Genomic DNA, 26,369 nt, shown 5'->3' with positions numbered 1-26,369 from the left:
TGTACTTGACTAGTAGGAGCATGCCACGTGTCAAGAGGAATAAATAACGTTTCAGACGTTCTTGAGTAGTGGAACGACGTGCAAAGCAACTGATAAGACATTTCTGGAGGGGAAGAATACTATTTAGCTCGGTTGGAGGCTTGTACATTTAGCTCAGCTAGAGAAGAATAATCCCAAATCATGCGTTGCAGATAGAATTAAGGGGCAATTGAGAGGGTAATTTATAAGTAACTTGGACCGAGCTAAGTCCAGATGTTGAAACGAACCGAGTTATGGCCCGAGGTAATTGTCTACGTAGCTTTGCCCTTGATCCTGTCAGTTCGGTCAGAGGTGGCTACTGGTGGCCTGGTCTGGATGTCTTGGACCGAGGTATCAGTGAAAGGAAAACCGAGCTAGAGGATAACACTATAGGGTGTAATCTCAAGACTGACTGCGATGCCCAAGATACCACCAAGCTGAGTGAGCCCGGTTAAGTCTGGTGTAAGACAAGGCTGTGCTAGCTCGGTTGTGCTATTACCAAACCGTGGCACAGGGTTTGAACCATCTTACTTGGTTAAACAGTGAGGAGGGTGTTAAAAGATAAGCATTATCTTTTAGAGATATGATTCCTAGGAGGATTCTACATTGGAGAATAAGAGTTTTACTAAGATTGTGCCAGGCGGAATCTATAAAAACTTGTACAGGACCTATGTACAGGTATCACAATTTTTTCTCTCAAATACATAAAGTTTTTGTGTCTATTGTCTATTTACTGACTTAGGCATTGGAGAGGTTTTCCGGCACACACCCGCCGACTAGCTCACGTTTGTATTTTCAGGTAGTAAAAACGACGACGTTTGGAAGAATGCAAACTTGATCGACAGGATTATACGAGAAGATTATTTCGTGCTTGTACACAACTCAAACAGTGAAATATATTGTAATAATATACACTGAAGCTGAGAAAGAGATAATATACACTGAAGCTCACAAAGAAAATAGAAATTGAAATGATATTGTCAAACTGAAACTCACAAAGAAAATAGAAATCCTAATGATATAGTGAAATTAAAAGAATGGTATAGTTTATAAATCATAACAACGGTAACTTTGTCAAATACCCTGAAACACCAACGGTAACTTTTGGAGTTGTAGCTACTGAACGGCCAATTTTGACAGAAATTTAAATCTATATACAATGTAATTTTTTCATATTACATTTTGATAGAAATTTAAATCTATATCAATGTTAAATTTATTGTTAGTGTCACATAAACAACCAACTTTTAAAGCAGTTTGTAGGTCAAACATTTACATTTTCTATATAAATCGGATGACCAATTAGAGAACCGGCCGATTATCCGGTGAGACCTACTTCTAATGTAGACCCATAATAAAATGGTGAAATTTGACCCAACTTCTCAGATTGATAAAAGTTTTGTCCCATTTTTAATTTGATCTCATTTTAATGGAATTGTGAGGGAGATAAAATCTGTCTTTTTTTTGTTTCCGTCAAATTTAAATTTGGTGGTCAGTCTGATGTAGATGGCTGAAGTATAAAATAGTATAGATGCAGTGTCTAGCGGAGACGAAGGCATTTCCATGGCCGCACAAACCCAACGAATCACTGCCTATCTCTCACGCTTCTACACATTCAGGTACAACTCTCACTTCCTTTCTTCCTCAAATTCCCTCTCTCAGTTCTCATTCTCGACCTGTGATTCACTTTCAAACTCTTCCAACAACGAACCACTCGAAAATCCACCCACGTTCCACACTATCACTCACGAATCTCACATCCTGAACGAGCTCTCTCATCTCTTACCAATCCCTCACAACCCATCAATCCAGACCCAATTTGCGAACAATCAACCAGAATTTAGGGCCGTTGATGGGTTTCTAGCACCCGAAGATAAACTACGAGGCGTTTTTCTTCAGAAACTCCTAGGTAAATCCGCAATCGAGCACGCTTTATCGAACACCGGTGTCGAATTGAGTGTCCATACTGTTGCCAAGGTAGTGAATAGAGGGAATTTGGGTGGTGAAGCAATGGTTATGTTTTTTAACTGGGCAATCAAGCAGCCCATGATAAATAAAGAAATTGATAGTTACCATGTTATTCTTAAAGCATTAGGAAGAAGGAAATTTTTTGATTTCATGGTCGAAATTTTGCATGATATGAAGATGGAAGGAATTACCCCTGTTTCGGATACTCTGGAGATTGTAATGGACAGTTATGTTCGGGCTCGGCATGTGTCGAAAGCAATCCAATTTTTTGGACAATTGGAAGAGTTTGGGTCAAAATGTGATACGGAGTCTTTGAATGTGCTTTTATTGTGTTTGTGTAGGCGTTCTCATGTGGGTTTGGCAAATTCTGTTCTTAATAAAATGAAAGGGAAGATACCCTTTAATTGTATGTCATACAATCTTGTTATTTGTGGGTGGTCGAAATTTGGAAGAATTAGTGACATCGAGACGGTTTTGAGAGCAATGATGGAAGATGGATTTGATCCCGATTGTTTAACTTTTAGTTACCTTCTCGAGGGTTTAGGGAGAGCTGATCAAATTGATGATTCTGTTGAGATCTTTAAAAGTATGGAGGAGAGATGGTGTGCGCCGGATGCTGGTGTTTACAATGCGATGATTTCTAATTTTATATCAGTTGGTGATTTTGATGAAAGCAAGAGATATTACGAGAGTATGTTGAGTAATAACTGTAAGCCAAATATGGATACTTATACCAGATTGATTACTGGTTTTCTTAAAGCTCGAAAAGTTGCAGATGCAATTGAAATGTTCGATGAAATGTTAAGTCGAGGGTTCATTCCTATGTCGGGGACTGTAACGTCTTTTATTGAACCTCTGTGTAGCTATGGTCCACCTCATGCAGCTTTGATGATCTATAAGAAAGCAAGAAAAGTGGGATGTAGTGTATCACTGGTTGCTTACAAGTTGTTGCTTATGCGACTTTCAAGATTTGGTAAATGTGGTATGTTGTTGAGTATATGGGATGAGATGCAAAAGAATGGGCACTCTTCTGATATGGAAGTTTATGAGTATGTCATTAGTGGCCTTTGCAATGTAGGCCAGCTTGAGAATGCAGTCCTTGTCATGGAAGAGTCTTTGCGCATGGGTTTTTGTCCAAGCAGACTTATTTGTAGCAAATTGAATAACAAACTATTGTCTTCGTATAAAGTCGACATGGCTTACAAGCTTTTTTTGAAAATCAAAGCTGCGCGTTGTAGTGAAAATTCACGCAGACTTTGGCGTGCTAGAGGGTGGCATTTTTGAGTTTCAAGTCTTACTCAACTGGCGAGAGCAACTACTTGATGGGCCTGTCAGTCTTATATTTCTGGGAACAGGTTTGCAACTTTCGTGTAAAAGAATAATCTTTCATAAGTGCAATACTTGACCTTCTTTGGATGCACTAAAGATTATAAATGCAGTGGCCTCACATATGTTTCCATTTTTTAAGCTTCCCTGTTTATCAGCTGGCAAGTGCTGCAACTATTCTGCACACTATATTGCCGAGTGCATACTGTAAAATGTGAATCAACCATGGCAAACTCCCATCATATCCTTCTATGCATGTATGATAACACTGCTCTTAAAATATTTTCCCTCAAAAAAGTTGGTTTGGGAATCTCTTTATATTCACAATTGTTCTTTCTTTGTTAGTGCTTTTAATTTGTTGTGATAAAGTAGCTTGTTGGTTTGCATATAAGATATACCCATTTTCTGACTCTAGTTTTTAGTGTTGTGCTCTGACTGGACAACAATGATACAGACAGGAATTTATGAAGGAATGGTTGCCTTTTTGGTTTCATAATGACCTAGATCAAATTAGACAACACAAAATATAAGCACATACTGGGTAATTGAAGGGCTTCATGAAGATGCAGACATTCAATGCATTGTTATTTAGAAGGACAGGGCACGTTTTCCTTGGATACCCATTGTTCATCGGTGCATAGTATGCTTTCCATCTCTTCCTGGTAAGGTAGTTAAGTGCTGTGCTTTGCCTGACTTTTTTTCCAACTATTTTTGGTGTGATTTTATTGCTATATAACTAAAACTATCAAGTACTTTTAATGTTTTTTTTCTTGGTTTTGGAAAGTGTGAGTTGTAGTGTTCTAGTTAGCATTGGCCTTACAATATATCAGGTACTGCACTTGTCTGAATACTATCACTTTCCTCAGTAATTAATCAGTATGGGAAGCTGGGTTCTGTCGTAAATTACCGCACAGTGAATGTTAAGGCAGTCTGATTAATTTAGAGTGGCATCAAAGATAAACCAAACTAAGCCTTAATTCCCATCAAATAGAGTCGGTTATATGAATCTTTCTTCTCTACGCGGCCCTATCAAAGGCCATTTCATTAGTCAAATTAGGTAGATCCATATATCTATTTACAACGCTAACCAACGTTAATCTAGGCCTACCCCGTCCCCTAACACTCTCATCTACCGTTACAGTACCGCATCTCTTCACTACTGCCTTTGTTGGTCTCCGTTGAATGTGACTAAACCATCTCAATCGATTCTCTCTCAACTTATCTTCTATCGGTGCTACTTCTACCCATTCCCGAATACACTCATTCCTAATTCTATCTTGTCCAGTTTTGCCACACATTCACCTTAGCATCCTCATATCAGCCACACTCATCTTACCTACATGTTGTTTATTGGTTGTCCAACACTCCATTCCATACAACATCGCTGGTCTAATAGCCGTTCTATAGAACTTACCTTTTAGTCCAGTGGGTATTCGTTTATCGCACAGTACCCTAGACGCACTTCTCCACTTACACCATCTCGCCTTAATCCTATGGGCCACATCCGTATCAATCTCCCCCACTATTGTGATAATTGACCCTAAATAATGAAAATGTTCACTCTTAGGCAGTTTTTGATTCTCAATCTTCACTTCTTTGCTTTCATTGTTACTGTTACTAAATTTACACTCCATGTACTCTTTCTTAGTTTTGCTTATCCGGAATCCTTTTGATTCAAGAGCTTTTCTCCAAATCTCTAACTTTGTGTTAACTCCTTCTCTAGTCTCATCCACTAGCACAATATCATCTGCAAAATGCATACACCATGGCACATCATCTTGAATATTTCTCGTCAACTCATCCATAACTAAAGCAAAAAAATAAGGACTTAAGGTAGTTCCTTAGTGTAATCCTACAGTGATAGGAAATTCATTTATCTCTCCAGCATACGATTTAATAGTGGTCACCACCCCTTCATATATGTCCCTAATCACATCAATGTAACCTTTTGTCACTCCTTTTTTCTCTAACACCCACCATATTATATTCCGGGACATTCTATCATATGCTTTCTCAAAGTCAATAAACACCATATGAATGTCTCTTTTTTTTTCTCTATACTTTTCTATTACTCTCCTCAAAAGATAAATCGCCTCCATTGTTGACCTGCCAGACATAAACCCAAATTGATTCTCTGACACTTTTGTTATATCTCGCAATCGGCGTTCCATTATCCTCCCCCACACTTTCATTATATGACACATTAACTTGATTCTTCTATAGTTGTTGTAATTCTGAACATCTCTTTTATTCTTATAGATTGACACTAAAATACTCTTCCTCTATTCATTTGGCATGTTCCTAATCAACAAAATTTTGTTAAACAACCTAGTCAACCAAGCAATCTTTTTTTTACCCAAACACTTCTAAGCGTCAATAGGGATTGTAGGTACTTGTATCAAGCCCAATACATGGCAAGCCCTACAGGTGCCACATCACCAAAACCTCACACGTGGCAGATAAGGCACCACACGGGCATGTCGTATGTTTGATACATGGCGAGCCCTACGGGCACCATGTGCGAAGGCACTACGTAAAACCAAGACTATATGTTTAGCCTAAATGGGAGCATACATATAAGCCCAAATATATCTAAATATGAAGAGCCTTACAACAGGCAGCACCATAGCCCCGCAGGGCCTATAGTCCTTCATACCTCGCTCCAAGACCAAACAACAATACAATCAGCCCCCGATTCACTTGGACTTGGATTGATAAACACTGGCTCTCCTAAATATTGAGTAGGCCTGCGGCCCATTCTCCTACTTGGTCGCTTAGAAGCGAGCTCCTCTCCTAAACATTGAGATAAGCCCGCGGCCCATTCTCCTACTTGGTCGCTTGGAAGCAAGCCCCTAGCTCTCCTAAACATTAAGGTGGGCCCTAGCCCATTCACCTACTGATATGCCTAGGTTGGGAGTAGAACCCAGGCACTATTGCCCGGGATCATCAGAAGATACCGGATTGGCGGTTGAGGTCATGGGATCGTCGAGATGGTTGTCTTCTTGCTAAGACAACTCCATCTCGACCAAGCTTGAGGAAGAGGCAACAACGACCTTACATTCATGTCATCCGATGCATATACGAAACGTTATTTTCCGTCTGCCATGAAATGTTGCTCTTCGGCTGCCGTTAAGCCACAGACAACAGAAGGGCTTATATCACTTCTGGCAGAGTTGAGGAGAATAAGCCATCTGTCCAATAGTTTGCTTGGGCTCCAATACTCCTGTGGCCTATATAACGTATTGTATATGCAGCGAAACAATAACACAACCAAGTCTCATGTTTAAACACCCTCTCTCACACTCTACATTAGTGTTTAAGGTCTATCACTACCAACCTCTCCCTCTCCAAGCTTGCTTTGACCTCCTCCTCTCCACCTCCGGTGATCTCAGGTCATTGAAGTGCCCGCTATCTTCCCGAACTAGCTCTAACCACACTATATACCCACATTATACTCTGCTGGGGAAGAGTGGTGCTTGCTTCACATGGCACCCAAAAAGAGCACTAGAACTGGAGCAGCGACATCCCAAGGTGGCAGTAAGGAGACCTTGGCGGAGACCTCGGAACACAACTCTGGCGGCTCTCCGGAAAAACAATCCTCCCAGCCGGTCATAGCAGATCAGCTACGTGTATTGACTGAGAGTGTCACCTCTCTTTAACAGAACCAACAACTCTTAATGGATGCCCTACTAGCCTTACAAAGGGCACCTGCGCTTCCATCATCATCTAACCCTCTTTCATCATCACAATTAGTCCAGAATGGCTCAGAAGCCAACCTCGCTACACAAAACAACTTACGAACCCAAGCGGGAGGACAAACAGTCACCCCGCTCCCTCCATTAGCTCCCAGCCAAATACCTCCACCACAAGTTGGATCCATTAGCAGAGCTCCCACCGCAATGGCTTCGACTGGCTCTCCAGCTCTTCTGGCGGATCATAACCCTTCCCAACCATTAACATTGGAGGTAGTAAAAGAGCACATACACAGCCTACTTCAGACGAACAAAGGTCACATCCCTGCCTCCCCAGAATTGGACCTCCGTCCCCCTTACCCTATTCACATCGCAAGTCTTCCATATCCAGTAGGATATACGGTACCCAAGTTTGTCCGTTTCGATGGACGAAAAGGGAACGCCAGGGAGCATGTTTCACGCTTTCTTGACGCTCTTGGAGCTCACCGAGAGGACCGAAACCTCCGCATGGGAGAATTCTCCAAATCCCTCACAGATTGAGCATTCTCGTGGTATGCCAACCTCGCTGCTGGCTCTATCTCTTCATGGTAAGACTTGGTAAAAAAGTTGTACATCAAGTTCTTTTACGTTGAAGAAAGGTTAACCACCCTTCATCTTATGAGGGAAACACAATGACTTGAGGAGGACATCCTCGTTTACGTCCACCGCTTTAGGAAAAAAGCAGTAGACATTCAAGACCCGATAGAAAAACACCAACTGGTGTCATTGTGCATCGAAGGGATGCTCATGACTTATAAACTCCAGTTGGTCAACCACCACTTCCCTGACTTTTCCATTCTATGTGCTATGGCCCGAAACATAAGTGAAACAGTAAGATCAGGGGCACGAATGACAGCACCACAACCCCACTCATGGCGGCCAACGGCACCTCAACCTTCCTCATAGAGGCCTAACCGACGCAACCACGCTATATATCCTCTAGAGGAAGAGGAGACCCGCAGGCAAACAAGAGAAAGTTTGATCAAATTCCCCTGCCGTACCTATCTCAGTGGACGAGGCACAAGCACTCCTCAATGCTTGGGTAAATGATGGAAAAGTTCACCTCCTCGAGCCAAGGCGACCTGTCACCTAAAAGGATCAAGCGCAGGCAGACTATTGCATATACCACTGTTCCATTAAACATCCTTGTACGGGGAGCAAATATTCCGGCAAGCCCGTATTCCTTTCTTCCGAGCTCCGTCGATGTCCGATCACCTGCGAGCAAGTAATGGTGAGCTACGCGGCGGTGTGTGGCCGGAAAAACCCTCCGACGGTCAAGTTAGCACACACCTTAGGATGGATAGAGAGAAGGGAGAGAGTGTTTGAGTGTAAGAAATCCTTACAGATGTGTTCGTGTGTCCCGTATGGGGGGCGCAGACATGCCTATATACCTTCTGAGCCCCTTACCCACTCCCAGTCATCTCCTGACACGTGGCTCTGCTATCCCATCTGTCAGCATAGACCTTGCTGAACATCACCTAATCTCAACTGCCTGACTTCACAGCTGGAGCTCGGCAGCCGTGCTGCTTTACCACGGCCATGCCATGCTTCATACCCATGCGCCTAACCGGACAAACACATGGAGGACCGGGCTAGGCGGCATCCCGGCAAAGCCTAGCCCGGGTACCTCCTTTGGTCGGCCTTCCTGCCGGTCAATCAACTACCTCGGCTGACCACGCCTTTCCGGGCGCCGGTCACTCGGTCTGTCTGGCTTCGACCATCCTCGGACCGAGCATCCTGGTCCGACCGGTCACTTCCTGGCCGAGCAGTTTCTGTTCGGTCCGGGGTGGCACACACTCAGTCCAAACTCTGCCCGGCCCAAATCTGTCTGGCACAACTCTGCCCGGCCCAAATCTGTCCGGCACAACTCTGTCCGGCCCAAATCTGTCCGGCACAACTCTGCCCGGCCCAAATCTGTCCGGCAAAACTCTGTCCGGCCCAAATCTGTCCGGCACAACTCTGCCCGGCCCAAATCTGTCCGGCACAACTCTGTCCGGCCCAAATCTGTCCGGCACAACTCTGCCCGGCCCAAATCTGTCTGGCACAAAGTCCATATCATTAATCTCCCTCTCAATCCTACTACGGAATGTTGGGCACTCAGATCCCTAGTTCAAAAAATGATGTCTGACGACGCTTTGGAGCTACCCTGCCAAACAGAAGATGTCTTAAAAGATCCTCTCCCACGCCACAAGGATAATGGCAAGACAGTTATGATGCTTTTGCATTATGACAAGACGGAAGAGTCGATGGTCTGCGAGCTCTCTGAACTCATAGCTCCCACTTGTCCGGACTTTGAAACCAGGAGTGTGATAGCGCTTAAGAAATCGACAAAGTTCAAATGGTTCTTCGACCAATTCGGCCTATCTGAAGCATCACGCTTTGAAGCCACCAAGGCCTCTTTAAGACTTGCGGAGCAGAATGGTGAAACATGCATGAGTGTAAGCGGATCAGTAAGGAAAGTATTTCGAGGCAACTCCTTGGCGATAACCTTTACCGAGGCCGACAAACAAGTACTGTTTCCACATAACTGTCCCCTCTACGTCCTAATATTCATCAATGGGATGGAGTTTCAAAGAGCATTCATGGATGGAGGAGCTTCACTCAATGTAATGCCTTATTCTACTTTCCAGGCAGTCGGGATCCCACAAAAGCACTTAGTCAGACAACCCATCTCCATCACCGGTTTTGGAAGCCAAAAGATTAAAACCATAGGTCATGTCCAGTTAGACTTAGCAATGGGACCAATTCGCTCTACTACTAAGTTCCATGTTATAGAAGTAGAGACGACCTATCAAGCTCTCCTAGGGAGAACTTGGCTTCATAGATATGCTACGATCCCCACCACCTACCATCAATGTGTCAAAGCAATTTATAACAATGAGGTAGTAGCCATAGCTGGCTCTCAAAAGCCTTTTCGAGTAGATGAAGCTCACATGGCAGATGCAGTATTTTACAACCATGTCGATGAAGATGAACCTCCCCTGCCACTTCAAGGAACTCCCATACCCAACTGGGATGACCTCTCTGAAGAAGATTCATCACCACCTCGCACCAAATCAGAGCCCTCAAGAAAGCACCCTAAAGTCACCAGGTTTCAAACAAAAGATGGCAGAATGGTATACCGTTTATGTCGGTTCGTGGGGTTGGCAAATGTTACCAATGTTGATCCCCAGCTAGACGAAGTAGCAATCGCCCATCGTGAATTAAGTGGAGAAGATCACTGTTGCTACACCTTGTCTGCGCTGGCCCAACGCCCTCCAATGGCAAAGAATAAAAAAAGTAGAGACAAGAGGAGTAAAAGGAGAAAAAAAGGTGTGGCTTTTCCAGCAACAGATAAACACTTTGATAGATCCTATTGTCCTGCGATAACTCATTTGGATGGAGCCGAAGGCTCAAAAGTTAAACCCCTCGCCAAGGCAACTGTTTCATCTCCTAACGAAGTCCCCGCCAACTCGGTTGCAATCCTAAAGGAAGATGGATTGCAAGAAGTCCGACCTGCTCCGGAGTGTTTACAGGACGACCCTCAGCCCCAAAAGCAAGAACTGGAAGAAATCAACATAGCCAATGAAGGAGAACCCAGGCGTCCTATCTTCATTTGCAAAGATCTTCCAGCAGAACAAAGGGGGCCCCTCATTGAGTTGATCAAGAAGTATTCGGACGTTTTCGCGTGGACATATGAACAAATGCCAGGATTAGACAAAGATGTTACCATGCATCGTTTGAACGTCATCCCCCTGGCTCGCCCAGTCAAGCAAGGGGTAAGATTTTATAAGCCCGAGGTGGAGTTCAACATCAAGGACGAAATGGTGAAGCTGTTTGGAGCAGGGTTTATCAAACCCATCCAACATCCCACTTGGCTTTCTAGCATCGTCCTAGTTATCAAAAAGAATGGTCAAATTCGAGTATGCGTCGATTTCAGAGACCTAAACAAATTTTGCCCCAAAGATGAGTTCCCACTCTCAAACATAGACACCTTGATTAATTCAGCGGCGGGGCACCATATGTTCTCATTCATGGATGGCTTCAGCGACTACAACCAGATCAAGATGGCTCCAGAAGATGCCCCAAAGATGGCATTTCGCACTCCCATAGGTAACTTTTTCTATACTATAATGCCTTTTGGATTAAAAAGCGCGGGAGCAACATACCAGAGAGCTATGACAGCCATCTTTCACGATATGTTGCACAAATCCTTGGAATGTTACATTAATGATTTGGTAGTGAAATCCAAAGAGGAGACTAGTCACCTTAGAGACCTCCAAAGAGTCTTGGAACACTGTAAGAAATACAGACTCCGAATGAACCCACTCAAATGCGCTTTTGGAGTCACTACCGGCAAGTTTCTTGGCTGCATTGTTCATCGCCATGGGAGAAACCCCGACACAGCAAAGGTCACCGCCATCAAAAATATGCCACGACCAACCAATCTAGACGAGCTGAGAACCTTTCTTGGTCGGGCATCTTACTTGAGATGGTTTATCCCAGCTATGGCCGAAATAACACAACCAAGTCTCATGTTTAAACACCCTCTCTCACACTCTACATTAGTGTTCAAGGTCTATCATTGCCAACCTCTCCCTCTCCAAGCTTGCCTTGACCTCCTCCTCTCCACCTCCGGTGATCTCAGGCCATTGAAGTACCCGCCATCTTCCTGGACTACCTCTAACCACACTATGCCTCCGTTTGGCAAGCAAAAAGCCAGGCTTTTTTGGCTAAAATAGCCACAAAAAACAAAATAGGCTATTTTAGTCACAAAAAACAAAACATCAAATCCAACCCATAATCATTACAATCCTCTCTCACAAAAAAAACCAAAAAAGCCAAAAAGCCAAAAAGCCCTTCCCAAACCAGGCTAAAATAGCCCAGGCTAAAATAGCCAAAAAGCCAAAAAGCCAAAAAGCCAAAAAGCCAACCCACTTCCCAAACGGAGGCTATATACGCACAGGGATATCATCGAGTCCTAAAACCTTATTTTGAAGTTCCTAATCCTGCGATAGAACCTATAGTCTTGGTTTATCGTATTACTGGCTATTTCTTCCCCTATTACTATACTTCTATGTTCCTTATTTAATAGTTTTCCAAAATAGTTCTTTCATCTTTCACTTATCTCTTCATCCTTCACCAATACTTTAGAATCCTCACTCTTGATGCACTTAACTTGATTAAAAGGCACTTGTTTTCCTCTCCCGTTCTTAGCAAGTTTGTATACCCTCTTCTCTCCCTTCTTACTATCTAGTCTAGTGTATAGGTCATCATAAGCTTTCAACTTAGCCTCTCTCACTACTTTTGTGACCTCCTTATTAGCCAATCTATAACTCTTAAAGTTTTCCTCAGTTCTATCCTTCTGTCACTTTTTAAAGCACTCTTTTTTTTGCCTTAACTACCGCTTGAACTTCTTCCCTCTACCACCAAGTTTCCCGAGAGCTAGGTCTTATCTCTTTCGACTCTCCAAGCACTTCCCTTGAGATTCTCCTCATACAATTGGCCATTGAGTTCCACATAGTGTTAGCATCATCTTCCAAATCCCAAGTACCTTCCTTATCCATTCTATTCTTAAGTATTTCTAGTTTATCCCCTTTTAGGTCCCACCATCTCGTCCTACGACGCCCACCATCCTTCTTAACTTGGTATTATTCTCTAAAACATAAATCTAGTACCAAAACCCTATGTTGAGAGGCCAGGCTCTCTCTAGGAATCACCTTACAATCATTGCATTTTAAGCGGTCCACTTTTCTCACTAAGAAGTAATCTATTTGGCTCTTACCCATTCTTAAAAGTTATCAAATGCTCCTCCCTCTTCTTATACATAGTATTGGCCACCACCAATCTCTCCAGCCTCATTTTTATTACCAAAACCGTATCCACCATGCACCCTTTCATAGCCCAACTTATCTATACCTACATGGCCATTAAATCTCCACCTACAACCAGTTCTCTCCTACGGGTATCTCCTGTAAGATTTCATCCATTTGCTCCAAAAAATCCCTCTTAGTTTGATCATCTAATTCTACTTGAGGAGCGTATGCACTAATAACGTTTACATAGTCCCTCTAATAACTAGTTTAACTAATATAATCCTATCCCCTGTTCTAATGGCCGCCACTACATTCTCCACAAGACCCTTGGCAATAATGATTCCTACTCCATTCCTGTGTCTATCCTTATCACTATAATATAGTTTAAAATCGGTATTCTCAATTTCCCTAGCTTTGTCACCCGTCCACTTAGTTTTCTGTACACAAGCTATACTAACTCTCCTCATAATCATAACATCTACCAATTCTATCGTCTTACTAGTTAAGGTTCCTATATTCCAAGTGGCTACCCTAAACCTGTAGTCTTGGATTAGCTTCTTTACCTGCGCTCGTCCAGAAAAACGTAAGAACCTTTGCCCATTTTTCACCGCACTCAGGCGTCGATGCGGCGCCCCTTGCTCACTTTTCGAAACACCCGGGGTTGTTAACAACTCTGCTGGTCCCAAGCCCGGGTTAAGGAGGAGGGTTGTGTGTTAGGTAGACTTAGAAAATATGAGGAAGAAGAACTCCGAAAATATGAGGAAGAAGGAATATATTTCTGTTATATTCAAAACTTCTTATCTTACAAGACCAAATGACACTCCTTATATAGGAGATATTACAAACATCATTATAACCCATTATATGCCACTTACATATTATATATTACCACTATCTACCACTATCATATTATATACATGCCACTATCTACCACCAACACCACTATCATATTCTATACATGCCACTATCCTTCACCAACACCACTATCATATTTTATACATTAACACAAATTTCCAGCACTCCCCCTCAAGCTGGTTTGAAGATATCTTCCATAGCCAGCTTGCTAGTCAGCTTATCAAATTGCTTCTTGTGTAGTCCCTTCGTTAGTACATCAGCTAATTGTTCACCTGTTGGAAGGTAGGTCATACAGATTATGCCAGCATTGATTTTCTCCTTGATGAAATGTTTATCCACTTCTATATGTTTTGTGCGATCATGTAGAACTGGATTATGAGCTATAGATATAGCTGCTTTGTTGTCACAATAGACCTTCATAGGTGTCGGGTGAGAAAGCTTTAATTCTTCAAGAATTCTTTTAATCCACATTACTTCACAGATTCCATGGGCAACAGCTCTGAACTCTGCTTCTGCACTACTTCTAGCTACCACATTCTGTTTTTTACTCCGCCATGTAACTAGGTTCCCACCTACAAAGGAGCAGTATCCGGATGTTGATCTCCTGTCTGTAACACTTCCTACCCAGTCTGCATCTGTGTATACTTCAACTTGAAGATGCCCATGTTTCTTGAACAGTAAGCCTCTCCCTGGAGTTCCTTTCAAATATCTTAAGATCTTATAAACGGCCTCAAAGTGCTCTGCCCCTGGTGAGTGCATGAACTGACTTACCATGCTGACTGCAAAGGCAATATCAGGCCGCGTATGAGATAAGTAAATCAATTTCCCTACAAGTCGCTGATATTGTTCCCTCTCTTTGACTTCTTCAGCCTTAGCAGCTTGTAACTTCAAGTTAGGCTCGATCGGAGTCTCCACCATCTTACAACCAGGCATACCTGTTTCTCCAAGGAGATCAAGAACATATTTTCTCTGATTAACGAATATACCTTCCTTGGATCTTGCAAATTTCATTCCGAGGAAATACTTGAGGGCTCCCAGATCCTTAATGTGAAATTCTTTTGCGAGTTTCTCTTTGAGGGCTGCTAACTCTGCTTCATCATTACCAGTTAAAATGATGTCATCAACATAAACAATCAAAATTGCAATTTTACTGTTTTTTGAATGTTTATAAAATATTGTGTGATCTGCTTGACTCTGCGAGAAGCCACAACTGATAACTGCCTTCCTAAAGCGTTCAAACCACGCTCTTGGTGATTGTTTGAGTCCGTATAATGACTTGTTCAATCTGCATACTCTGTCGCTTCCAAGTCTCTGCTCAAATCCCGGCGGTAGGCTCATGAACACCTCCTCTTCAAGATCACCATTGAGAAATGCATTTTTAATGTCAAGTTGATGTAGAGGCCAATCTGAATTTACTGCAAGAGATAACAGTATTCTGATGGAATTTATTTTAGCAACAGGAGCAAACGTCTCCTGATAGTCGATCCCATAAGTTTGAGTGAAGCCTTTAGCCACCAGTCTCGCCTTGTATCTCTCAATACTTCCATCTGCGTTACATTTTATCGTAAACACCCATTTACACCCAACTGTTTTCTTGTCTTTGGGTAGATCAACTATCTCCCAAGTACCACTTCTCCTTAAAGCATTCATCTCCTCCATGACTGCTAATTTCCAATTCGGATCATCCAATGCTTCCTGTATATTCCTTGGAACAAACAAGTATGAAATCCTAGATGTGAAAGCTCTATGGTTTTTAGACAGTCTTTGATAGGAGAGGTAATTTGCAATAGGATGTTTAATGCAATTTCGGACACCTTTCCTAATTGCTATAGGAACATCAAGGTCGAAAATAGAAGGAATAGGATTACCTAAAATTTCGATGCCAGAACTCGGGTGGACATTCGGGTCATTAGGATGGACATTCGGGTCATTATTCCTCAGATGAAATCGCTTCCTAGTATAAACCTGAAGCTCAGGATTTAGATCATTTTGTAGTACTTCTCCCCCTAAACAAGAATCTTCTTGACTAGGCACCATAGAACTTGGTTCTCCTAAGTGATCATTATCAGACAGATGTGATTTTTGTGTAGGATAAATGACATTGGGGAGCGGGATAGAAATATCCCAAAAACGGTCTTCTACTCCACTTGTCTCCCCCTGAAGAGAAGTGTTGGGGAAATAGGATTTTGTTTCCACAAATGACACATCCATACTCACATGAAATTTCTTGGTTTGAGGATCGAAACACTTATACCCCTTTTTGTTTGAGGAATAACCCAAAAAAACACATTTTATAGCACGGGGGTCAAGTTTTGAACGAAATTGACTGGGAACATGAACATAGGCAGTACATCCAAAAACTTTGGCGGGTAAATCAGAAAACAACCTCGTGTCAGGAAAAAAAGTTTTGAGACAATCAAAAGGTGTTTTGTATGTTAACACCTTTGTAGGCATCCTGTTTATCAAATAAGAGGCTGTTAAAATTGCTTCACCCCATAAATATTTAGGAACATGCATGTAAAACATTATAGCACGTGCTACTTCATGTAGATGTTTATTTTTTCGTTCTGCAATGCCATTTTGTTGAGGGGTATCCCGACATGTAGATTGATGAAAAATCTCCTTTTTTTCCAAAAACTCATCCAACTGCTCATTGAAATATTCTGTTCCATTATCAGAATGTAAAATACCAATTTTGGTTTGAAATTGGTTTTCAATCATATTGTAAAAATTTGTGAATAAATTTTTCACGTCAGATTTTTTATTCATCAAATAAATCCAGCATAAGCGGGTATGGTCATCAATAAATGTAACAAACCATTTTTTACCAGAAAGAGTAGTGATTTTAGAAGGGCCCCAAACATCACTATGAATCAAATAAAAAGGTTTGGAAGCCTGGTAAGGTTTTGGCAAATAAGTAGAGCGATGAAATTTTGCAAAAATGCAACTTTCACAATGAAAAGAAGAACAATCAATCCCTTTAAATAATTCTGGAAATAAATGTTTCAGATAAAGAAAACTAGGATGTCCTAGCCTATAGTGCCATAGCATTATTTTTTCTTGAACAGAGATTGAACTAGTACTATTAAAGCTCTGAGCTTTTTTATTACTAACAGGTACTTCATCAAAGTAGTAAAGACCTTCAAGCATCCTAGCACGCCCAATCATCATCCCCGAGTTCTGGTCCTGAAATTCACAATGGGATTCAAAAAATGTAACACGACAATTAGAATCCTTAGATAGTTTACTGACAGACAAAAGGTTACAGGCTAAGTTGGGGACGTGAAGAACAGCATTGAGATTAATTTTCTCAGTTAGTTTAATAAATCCTTTTCCTGCAATAGGTGAAAAACTACCATCGGCTATTTTGATTTTGTCATGACCAGAACAAGGGAAATAGGTACTAAATAAATGGGAAAAACTAGTCATGTGATCGGAGGCACCGGAATCTATGATCCACGGAGAGAAGTTTAGGCAAGAGAAGGCTTTAGGATTTCTACCTGTTTGTGCCAACAAAACACTAGGAGTACCGGATGAGGAGTTGGATTTTATCAGCTTTAAGAGTTGATCAATCTGCTCTTTGTTGAAGGGACCTGAATCGGCTTCATTAGGGGTAGGAAAGCCACGATTTTTCTCTCCTTGTTTGCTGCTTTTCCAGTTGACAGGTTTGCCATGGATCTTCCAACACGTTTCGCGTGTATGGCGAGGCTTGTTGCAAAAATCACACCAGACCCGTGGCTTATCATCAAACCTGCGCTGGTAATTTGCAGCCTTGTTGGCCGCAGCATCGCTAATTAAAGCAGAAATTTCAATTGATTCATCAGTACCTTTTTTCTTAAGCATGACGCTCCTTCGGCTCTCTTCCCTTCTGACTTCGGCAAATACTTCGCCAATGGATGGGAGAGGAGGTCTGCCAATAATTCTTCCTCGCACTTCATCGAACTCAATGTTGAGGCCGGCAAGAAACTTGTAAATACGGCTGTCTTCCACAGTTTTCTTGTGGTGGTTGCAGTCGTCAACCGATTTCCATTCGTATGTGTTGAAGATGTCAAGATCCTGCCACAACCTTTTCAACGAATTGAAATATTTGGTGACGGAATCATCTCCTTGACGAATCTCTCCCAACTTCAAAGTTAATTCGAAAACTTGAGATTGATTTCCTAGGTCAGAATACATCTGACTAACATTATCCCACAATTCTTGTGCAGTAGTATAGCACATGTAATTAGAGCTTATATCCTCCTCCATGGAATTGACCAACCATGTCATAACCATGGAGTTTTCAGCGTCCCAACTGTCGAACAGCGGATCATTAACAGCAGGAGCCTTCTTGTCACCAGTGATGTAACCGATCTTTCCTTGCCCACGGATATACATCCGGACAGATTGTGACCAGCGGAGAAAATTATCACCATTTAGGCGGATGGTGGTGATTTGGACAGAGTGAGAGTTGGACGTTTTCATCGGAATGGCAGCGGCAGGGGTTGAAGTTGTTTCGGACGTGACTTCTGACATGGCTATGACGGTTTTAGGGCTGCTGTGTTTTTTGTTGCTCTGATACCAACTTAGAAAATATGAGGAAGAAGAACTCCGAAAATATGAGGAAGAAGGAATATATTTCTGTTATATTCAAAACTTCTTATCTTACCAGACCAAATGACACTCCTTATATAGGAGATATTACAAACATCATTATAACCCATTATATGCCACTTACATATTATATATTACCACTATCTACCACTATCATATTATATACATGCCACTATCTACCACCAACACCACTATCATATTCTATACATGCCACTATCCTTCACCAACACCACTATCATATTATATACATGCCACTATCTACCACCAACACCACTATCATATTCTATACATGCCACTATCCTTCACCAACACCACTATCATATTATATACATTAACACAAATTTCCAGCAGGTAGCCGACAGCCAACACGTAAAAAAGCCACTTGGATCCCTTATGACAGTGGCATCAAATATCTCTTTAGGATTTTCTAAGGCATATATCTATGGGAAAATTTTAAGATAATAAGTTGCTGTTCTAATTTTAAGATAATAAGTTGTTCTTATTTTAATTATTGAAATTACAAATTGTAACATCTATGACTTATACGTACGTATGACACAACAATCTTGCTGGTTACAGGAAAAACAGGTTTTGTTTGTCCGTTGGGCATGTTTTGCAGTGCCATCATAGTCAAATCATAGTATTCAATGATTGTCGAGAAAGGTGGGTGGCAAGGAACTTCCCATGCCCTATTGCTGAAGCCACTTCTGTTGTGGTATAATGTATGTTAGTATTGCATTTACATTTGAAAATTTTATGTTCTGAGATTTTGTTGTTTGTTTCTACATGGAAAAAACAACAATTTTATTTTCTGAGATGTTGGTATATCCTTCAGAAGAGGTAGAATATGAGAAAGGAAAAAAAAAAAAAACTATAAAGTATCTCAGATGAGTTTACATGCCAGGTTATCATATTTATCTATTAAGCTTCTTTAGTAGGCATACTAGTAGCAGTCATTGTAAGTAATACATAAGATATGTTTATCTATTAACTACTATAATAATTGTTAAGGCCTGTATATTTTTCTATTTGCTATTTTCTATTATTCTTTTTTGTAAAAGGTCGCATATGCTGTTGAGAAAGGTTAAATTGAGATCTCCAAAAAAGTTACCACCTTCATACAGATACATACATGCATGCATTAACTAGTAGAATGGTTCAATGACCACCAAGACTGGTTTAACTTGTTTATCTCGAAGAAATTACTGTGGACGTAATGTTGTTGAATTACATGATAACACAGTTGATACATGAATGGCATAGCTGCATTAAAGGGTGGCATGGAATCTCTTTTTTTGTTTGGCGTATTCTTGTCAAAGTTTTAATTCATTTGCTGTATCTCATAGCTTTCTGTTTTTTGTTTCGAATGTAGGAGTTTGTTGCAACTTTTCCTTTATTAGCAATGGAACTTGAAACTATGTTTCATGTACCTGATAATTGTATTGATTAGGGCTAGGGGTGACAAATGGGTGGGTTTCGTTTGGGTCAAGACATGTGGATTAAAACATGCCAACCTGAACCCATCCATTTGTTAAAGGGTTAGAGAGTGGGTGGGGTTGTAACTTGTATTTGATATATATATATATATATATTTCAAATATGATTCTGGCCATTATATATACGCATGTATCAAGATGGTCATGGTCAACCTAACCAAACATGTGTTCATACAACTCATGTTATGTCAAGGTGATGCATATACACATATATATATATTGTCTCTGTTTTTTTTTTTGTTTTTGTTTTCCAAAGAAAAGTAAAAAATAAAGAGACCTTAGAATTCTTTCTAAGTTCAAAAGATATCAAATTTTAAAGAGCAAAAAAATTGGGCGTGAAAGGGAAAAGAAAAATAGAGGATTTCAAGTATACAAATATTAATCTGTCATCTTCTCTGAAACCAATAATTTCATTGATGATCATATCCAACAGAAAAGCGGATTCATACCATCCAAAAGAAAAAGACAATAAAGTAGGAGTACCATCCTATTGCTTAAAGATTAGAATTTAGATTCAAAAGGAAGGGGCAGAGGGGAAAAAATAATAAAGAGAAGCTTTGATGAGAATTGCGCAGCCTACAAACTTGTGCATGAAGAAAACAATAACAAGTTTATAGATGGTCAAAATTGACCATCTTACAGGGCAAAGGGTGGAAAAGTCAAATGACACATGTAATAGAAGGGGGGACTTGCGCTTGATCGAAGTGGGGCCTTTGGAATACGCGTAGGGTTCCTTCATGGAGGCAAACCGAATGAAGTGCAAAAGAAAAGTTGGGTACTTGTGGGGCAAGGCCTCCCAACCTTGAATAGGAAGGGGCTTAACTTTAGATCCCCCCTGCTTGTAGAAATGAATGGATCGGAAGGGGCTGAGTTCTATTTCCGGCTGAATAGGAGGTGAAGACCAATTAAAAGCCAGATGGATGAGCCATAAGTTAACACATATGATCAATAGTATTGTGACATGTGGACTAATGCACTAGTGCCATGTTGAATCACAGTAGAATGACAAGTCTTCTTAATAAGAAATCCCAAGTGTTGTAAAACCTCACCCCAAGTGGTTGGAATATAGTGGCGGCTACTAACTACAAACAAGGTTTGCCTACCCCTTTGAGGCTAAAGCGGCTTTTTACTCATCCCTTTCAAAAAAGCAGCCAAAGGGAACTAAAAGTGATTCCTTGCCCCAATAGTAGGTCATTCCAACTTGCACAATTAATGCAAGATTGGCCAAGGTACATGTGCCATGCTCGGATGAATCCTAGGATGGTCATTTAGGGTATTGGCCCAAGGTTAGAGATAAGGGCTTCATGGGTTGAGTGAGTGCCGGGCCCTGCCCGCCACCATGGCAACTGGCAATTAGGTTGTATTATTTTCAGGAGTGGCAGGCTGGCTGGGCATATTTAATGCAACCTAGCTGTGTTTCCTTTGTTGGGCTTAGAGGCCTCTTATTAATCCAGGGTCCAGCTCTAGTTGATAGGGACAGCCCTTTTGATTTATGAATATCCTGTGAAGCCTAAGGTCAAAGGAGGGTTCTTTTACGCCGTGTTTGGTTGAGGGATTTGAGAATGAATTTGGAAAGGAAAAGGGAAAAAGTATGTGAAACTAGCTGAAATGTAGATATATTTTATTCATATTTCACCTACCTTTTCCCTTTCCCTTTCCAAATCCCTTCCCAAATCCCCCAATCAAACATAGCGTTAGTGCTTCTGAATCTGCGTTTTGTCTCACGGTCATTACCTCTTGCTTCACTCATAAGTTGCATTGCATCTTCTCCTCAAAACAGGCCCACCCACTATCTTGTGTGGCACATCCCAATGTAGTGAAACAAAGATTATCGCCCTAATATCGTTATCGAAACAGAGAAAAACTAGATACTAAGGGGCTGCATTGTTTGTTGTTTTCCCCTCTCCCCAATTTAAGAAAGAGTGGCTGCTGGTGTTTATCAATTCTAAAGTTGGAATTCCCAAAGTCGTAAATGTAATTGTGTGGATTGCAGCACTGAATTCAATTGTGGACTCTGTTTAGCATGCATTACTCAGATGAGTGAATCTGGAGTTCAAAATTCATGAAAGGCACTAAGTTTAAAATCATTTATCCCAACATGATGGCTACCCCAGTCCAACCCACTTTTAACCCAAACTCTAAGTGGTTTTGCATGAATATCCTGGTTGTCACCCATTAACAAGTTTGGGTGGTCTTGGTTAGGTTTCCTAGGTTGAGGTTGAAATTGCTTCTCCAATTAAGAAAGTCTTCTGGACATTATTGTTATTAAGGGTCAACTGTTAAGTTCTCTCTTCCCAATTTATAGATGATTAGAGAAATGTAGGTCAAACAGCACATGTTTGAAGAAGGATTTCTCTAAGAATGTCCAACATTCTTCTCATCAGGGAATATTTTGATAGACACTACTCTTTGAAAAAATTTCAACAGAGCTCTCTTTGTGCCTTTGTGTGCAGGAGGCCCATGATGTTGTAACTTGTGTCCTTTTGAACAATGTAAATGTAATTCTTGGAGTAACAGTATGGGTAGATGCTAGCTTGGAATCAGATTTAAAATAAAATAAAAATTAAGGTTAGGACAGAAACAACCAAATAGTTATTACCTGATTAATGACCAGCAGTCATAATTCTGCTGCTTCAAAAGGCCACAGGAATTGGAGGAGGCTGGATGGATGAAAGGGAGACACATGTTAGGAAGGATGTGATGAAATGAAGTTGCTTTTATTAAACTGAAGGTGAATTAGGAGTTATTTGTTTAGTGCTGTATATGATATATCAAAAGGTAAAAATAGCAAGGCATTATTATGTATTCGTCATGCTCCATACTTCGCATGCTGAGGAGTTAAAGATGTCCATTGATTTATTGGAGCTGAACAAATAGGGGGGAGGAAAAAAAAGAAAGAAAGAAAGAAGAAAGAAGAAATAGTTGCAGTTATGAGAGTTATGGAACACTGATTTAGGGCAATAGATCCATTGCATGTACCTTTATGCTGTGTTTGGTTGGAGGATTTGAGGAATGATTTGGAAAGAGAAAGGGAAAAGGTGTGTGAAATAGGTGAAATATAGGCATGTTTTATTCATATTTCACCTACCTTTTCCATTTTCCTTTCCAAATCCTTCCTCAAATCGCCCAACCAAACACAACATTAATCTCCGTTACATTTATGAGTAATCAATTTGATATGAAATGATGATAGCATAACTTGTAATCACATGACTTATAATTTATTACTTTATTTTTATTTTTTAATTCTTTATACAACTATGATTCCATTTTCTTCTTTGTTAAATGTGAAGAGTTGCCTGTCACGTCATCCCTTTTAACAATATTTTAATCCTTATTTGGTTAAGCATGTGACTCCATTACTTGTTACGAAGCACATACACAACCACACGATATGGCACGAATGCACTAACATGTCAGTTTTTAAAAAATGCAGGACACGATACGTGAGGGACACATTTCAATTATACAGTTTTATATATTTATTATATTTCGTATATATGAATATTTCATTGAAAGATTATAAAAAAATGCAACATAACACTGTAGACACCCAATTTTAACTGACCCTAATACTTTGGGCGCTTGCAAGCCTCCTGATGATGAAATGGTACTTACTTCACCCTTAGAATGTTTAAAGGTGGTTTAGAGTTGTTGACATATAAACCCATTTTGGCCAAAAATCAACTTTTTGCAAATATGACCATTTTATCCTTGGACCCATTTTTAGCCAAAAACTAGTTTCTTAGCCCTAGAAAGACTGATTGTGCTTTAAAGGTTGTTTAAAGGCTTATTATATATGTTAAATGAAATCGTGATCCCTACGAAAGTGACTTAGAGTTATTTTATTTTTCTTATTTCTTTTGTTTTACTTGAGGACTAGCAAAATGTAAGTTAGGGGATTGGGTAAATATTCGCATGTGATGTTTGCACTAGGATAGTTGTTTGTGGTATTAGTAGACTTGTCATAAGTATGCCTTGGTTCACATGAACGCACTATTATAGCGGTGACCTCTCTATTATAATCCCTAGTGTACATTATTGATAATTATCAATGTTGCAGAAAAAGAATAAATGAGTAGCCTTGATTCTCACCAAAAAAATAAAAAAGAAAGAAAGAGAAAGAAAAAGAAAAAACGTGATTTGTTTGGGTTCGTGGCCTCTTTTAACTCGAGTTATTAAGCCCGTAGGGGTGTCAACTAGTATCCTAAAATTGTCTGATTTGGGAGTCATTGACTCAATATTTGCTACATGGGTTAATCAGAAAGCTTGAGGGACTTAGACATTGCACAGTTAAGGAAAAATAATGAAATGACTTGTTCAGATCCGTAGCCTTTTCAGCTCGAGTTATTAAGTCCATAGGAGTGTCTTCACACCTAGTGCCCTAAAAACATTTGGTTTGAGAGTCATTGGTCCAATACTTGTTACATGGGTTGATTAGAAAGCTTAATGGATTATGACATTGCACATATAAAAAAAAAAATTAAATAAAAAAAAATTTGAGAATTCTGGTTGCAAAAGGGGCCAATTAACCACCAAGATCATAAAATAGAAAGTTAGTAGAAGCCAATTTTCGGATTGGGTAAAAGGGGGTGCTTCTATGAAAATGACCTTTCCTTTTTGTACCTAAACTCCCGAACCTAGAATTTTCTTGGTTATGACGGACTAGACCTTAACTTAATTTTCATCGTTCAACGTTACTTAATTCCTCTTTAAAAATTACGTGGCAACTCTATATCAATAAAGCAAGTCGGTGTGGGAAGCAATGACTTAGACTCGAAAAAGGCACGACGCCCACAAACACTAATTTCTAAAGTTTAATAAATTTAATAGGTATAAATTTATATTGTTTTTTCTTTTATCATTGTATTTAAGTTATTTGGTTTAAACATATAATGCACTTTTCATGTTTGTGGACATGTTTGTCCCTTAAGGTAGTGTTTGACTCATTGGAATGAACTGAAATGGAATGATGATTTCATCAAAATGTTCATTCATATATTTGGTTGGACTAAAAATATAATGACAAATGCATTACAAATGGAATCATCTTTCACTATGTTAACGGATGGTCATTCCATAGGAAAACCTAAGAAATCATCATTCCATTCCATTCCATCTCATTCCAATGAACCAAATATAGCCCAAGTGTTCGAAGTATGCGCAGGTTTAAAAAATATTAAAAAATAATATGACACGTTTGGACTTGTGTCTGACATATGTCAATAAAGTGTCCGATGAGTGTTGGTGTCGGGTGTGTCAAACATGGACACGCACCTCCTTAGAAGTGTCCATGCTTCTTAGCTTGTTACTGAAGCCTTGCTCTTATAGTGCGTGGTAACAAACAACTTATTTCAGCTTTCAAAGTAAAAAAGAGGCCCATATCCATCATAAGTTCATCATAACAGTTTTTCATTCCTGAATTTGTTTAACAGCATAACTGATTAGGCAAAACTTTGTGGCAGGTCACAGGGACAGCAGAATAACTGCAAAATGAGTCTTGATTAGTGCCTTGTGGTTGTAAAGCAGACAGTGTGCTGGTTATTGGTATCTTTATTATCACTGCAGTTCTCGGTTCAGCGATCCTTAGGCCTTGGGAATAACGTTAGCCAGTAGTAATCTGTGAGCTAACAAGACAAGAAAAAATTGAAGAAGCATGCGGTATAACAACATGCCAAGAAGATAAAGAGAATCCTAGGGAGCTACTATTCTGGATGGTGCAATTATTTTGTGAGTATCATAGGGGTGTATTTGGAGCTGCCCACTAAAGTCTTGTTTCCTCTCTGGAAATGTTTTGTAACTTATAGAGGAGAGTGACCAGTCCATTGCATGTTCCATTGCTTGCATACTTACTACTTGTCAGCTTCAACAATGGAGCTTAGGCTATGATTCTTAGTCCCGTGGCTGATTTTTTACGACCCTAACTGATAAATCAACAGTTTCAATCTGAGAATCTACTGTGACATGGCGGTTGTATCTTATGTAAATTAAAACGATCATTGCATTCTATATGTTTATGGGGCTGTGATGAAAACCCTCATCGCCTTCAAATTATTTGTGAGTGCACAATTTATTGCAATAAATGACCTTCTCATGCGATTTATATATACATATATATATATATATATCCATGGCCCTTTTTCTTGCAGAACTTAGGTTCCCGTGTCATTTGGAATGGAGCAGGTACAAAGGGAGTTCTGCAGGCTCTGACTGTCAATTTTGCTTTTTGGTCTGGAATTATCTTTGGCACTTATGCTCTAAATTTTGTACTAATAATGTAGATTACAGTTTTAATGCAATGTTATTGATTTTTTTGTTACTATCCGATTTTGATAGATCACGACAATGGAGTACTAGAAAAATGGGCATGCATTTGTTGCAACTTAAATGTATTACTTATGAATTTTTTATTTTATTTTTTTTAACAAAAATGTTAGAGGTCTTAAAAATTCTACCAAAAGTTTTACCAAATGTCTCACATGGTTGTGGGTCCCATATGGGACTCACATTGTGTGGGTCCCACACCCATGTGAGACATTTGGTAAAACTTTTAGTAGAATATTTAGACTCTCTAACATTATTCTTTT

The 26,369-nt window shown here is 40.2% G+C and overlaps 2 protein-coding genes across 18 annotated transcripts; both read left to right on the top strand.

Annotated features, from left to right (window-relative positions):
* Nucleotides 1–1,250: 1,250 nt before the first annotated feature.
* Nucleotides 1,251–25,891, top strand: LOC114286722 (Pentatricopeptide repeat (PPR) superfamily protein). Of its 17 annotated transcripts, none has more exons than XM_028229938.2 (4): nt 1,331–3,569; nt 3,767–3,974; nt 18,866–18,949; nt 25,248–25,891. In XM_028229938.2, the coding sequence occupies exon 1, from the start codon at nt 1,582–1,584 to the stop codon at nt 3,268–3,270; it is 1,689 nt and encodes a 562-aa protein (XP_028085739.2). In that variant the 5' UTR covers nt 1,331–1,581; the 3' UTR covers nt 3,271–3,569; nt 3,767–3,974; nt 18,866–18,949; nt 25,248–25,891. The 17 variants fall into 17 exon arrangements, with proteins under 17 accessions (XP_082729457.1, XP_028085739.2, XP_082729455.1 ...); XM_082873337.1 differs by having other exon boundaries at nt 1,335–3,341; XM_028229941.2 differs by having other exon boundaries at nt 1,335–3,341; nt 18,866–19,008.
* LOC145793174 (uncharacterized) lies at nt 9,164–19,736 on the top strand. The gene is made up of 2 exons (XM_082875924.1): nt 9,164–11,434; nt 19,659–19,736. Exons 1-2 carry the CDS (start codon nt 9,164–9,166, stop codon nt 19,734–19,736), a joined length of 2,349 nt encoding a protein of 782 aa, XP_082732050.1.
* Nucleotides 25,892–26,369: the final 478 nt, after the last annotated feature.

Source organism: Camellia sinensis, chromosome 6, assembly GCF_055761805.1.
Source record: "Camellia sinensis isolate YWXY chromosome 6, ASM5576180v1, whole genome shotgun sequence".
NCBI classification, from domain to species: domain Eukaryota; kingdom Viridiplantae; phylum Streptophyta; class Magnoliopsida; order Ericales; family Theaceae; genus Camellia; species Camellia sinensis.
The sequence above is the reverse complement of the archived record's forward strand: the minus strand, read 5'-3'. Positions and strand labels throughout refer to the sequence as shown.

Bases quoted from the DNA above. Each gene is read 5' to 3' on its own strand.
- LOC114286722 (XM_082873331.1), top strand. From the start codon at position 1,582: ATGGCCGCACAAACCCAACGAATCACTGCCTATCTCTCACGCTTCTAC.
- LOC145793174 (XM_082875924.1), top strand. From the start codon at position 9,164: ATGTCTGACGACGCTTTGGAGCTACCCTGCCAAACAGAAGATGTCTTA. The intron at 11,435-19,658 runs GTCACCGCCATC...TTTCGAATGTAG, and splicing joins GAAACCCCGACACAGCAAAG to GAGTTTGTTGCAACTTTTCC.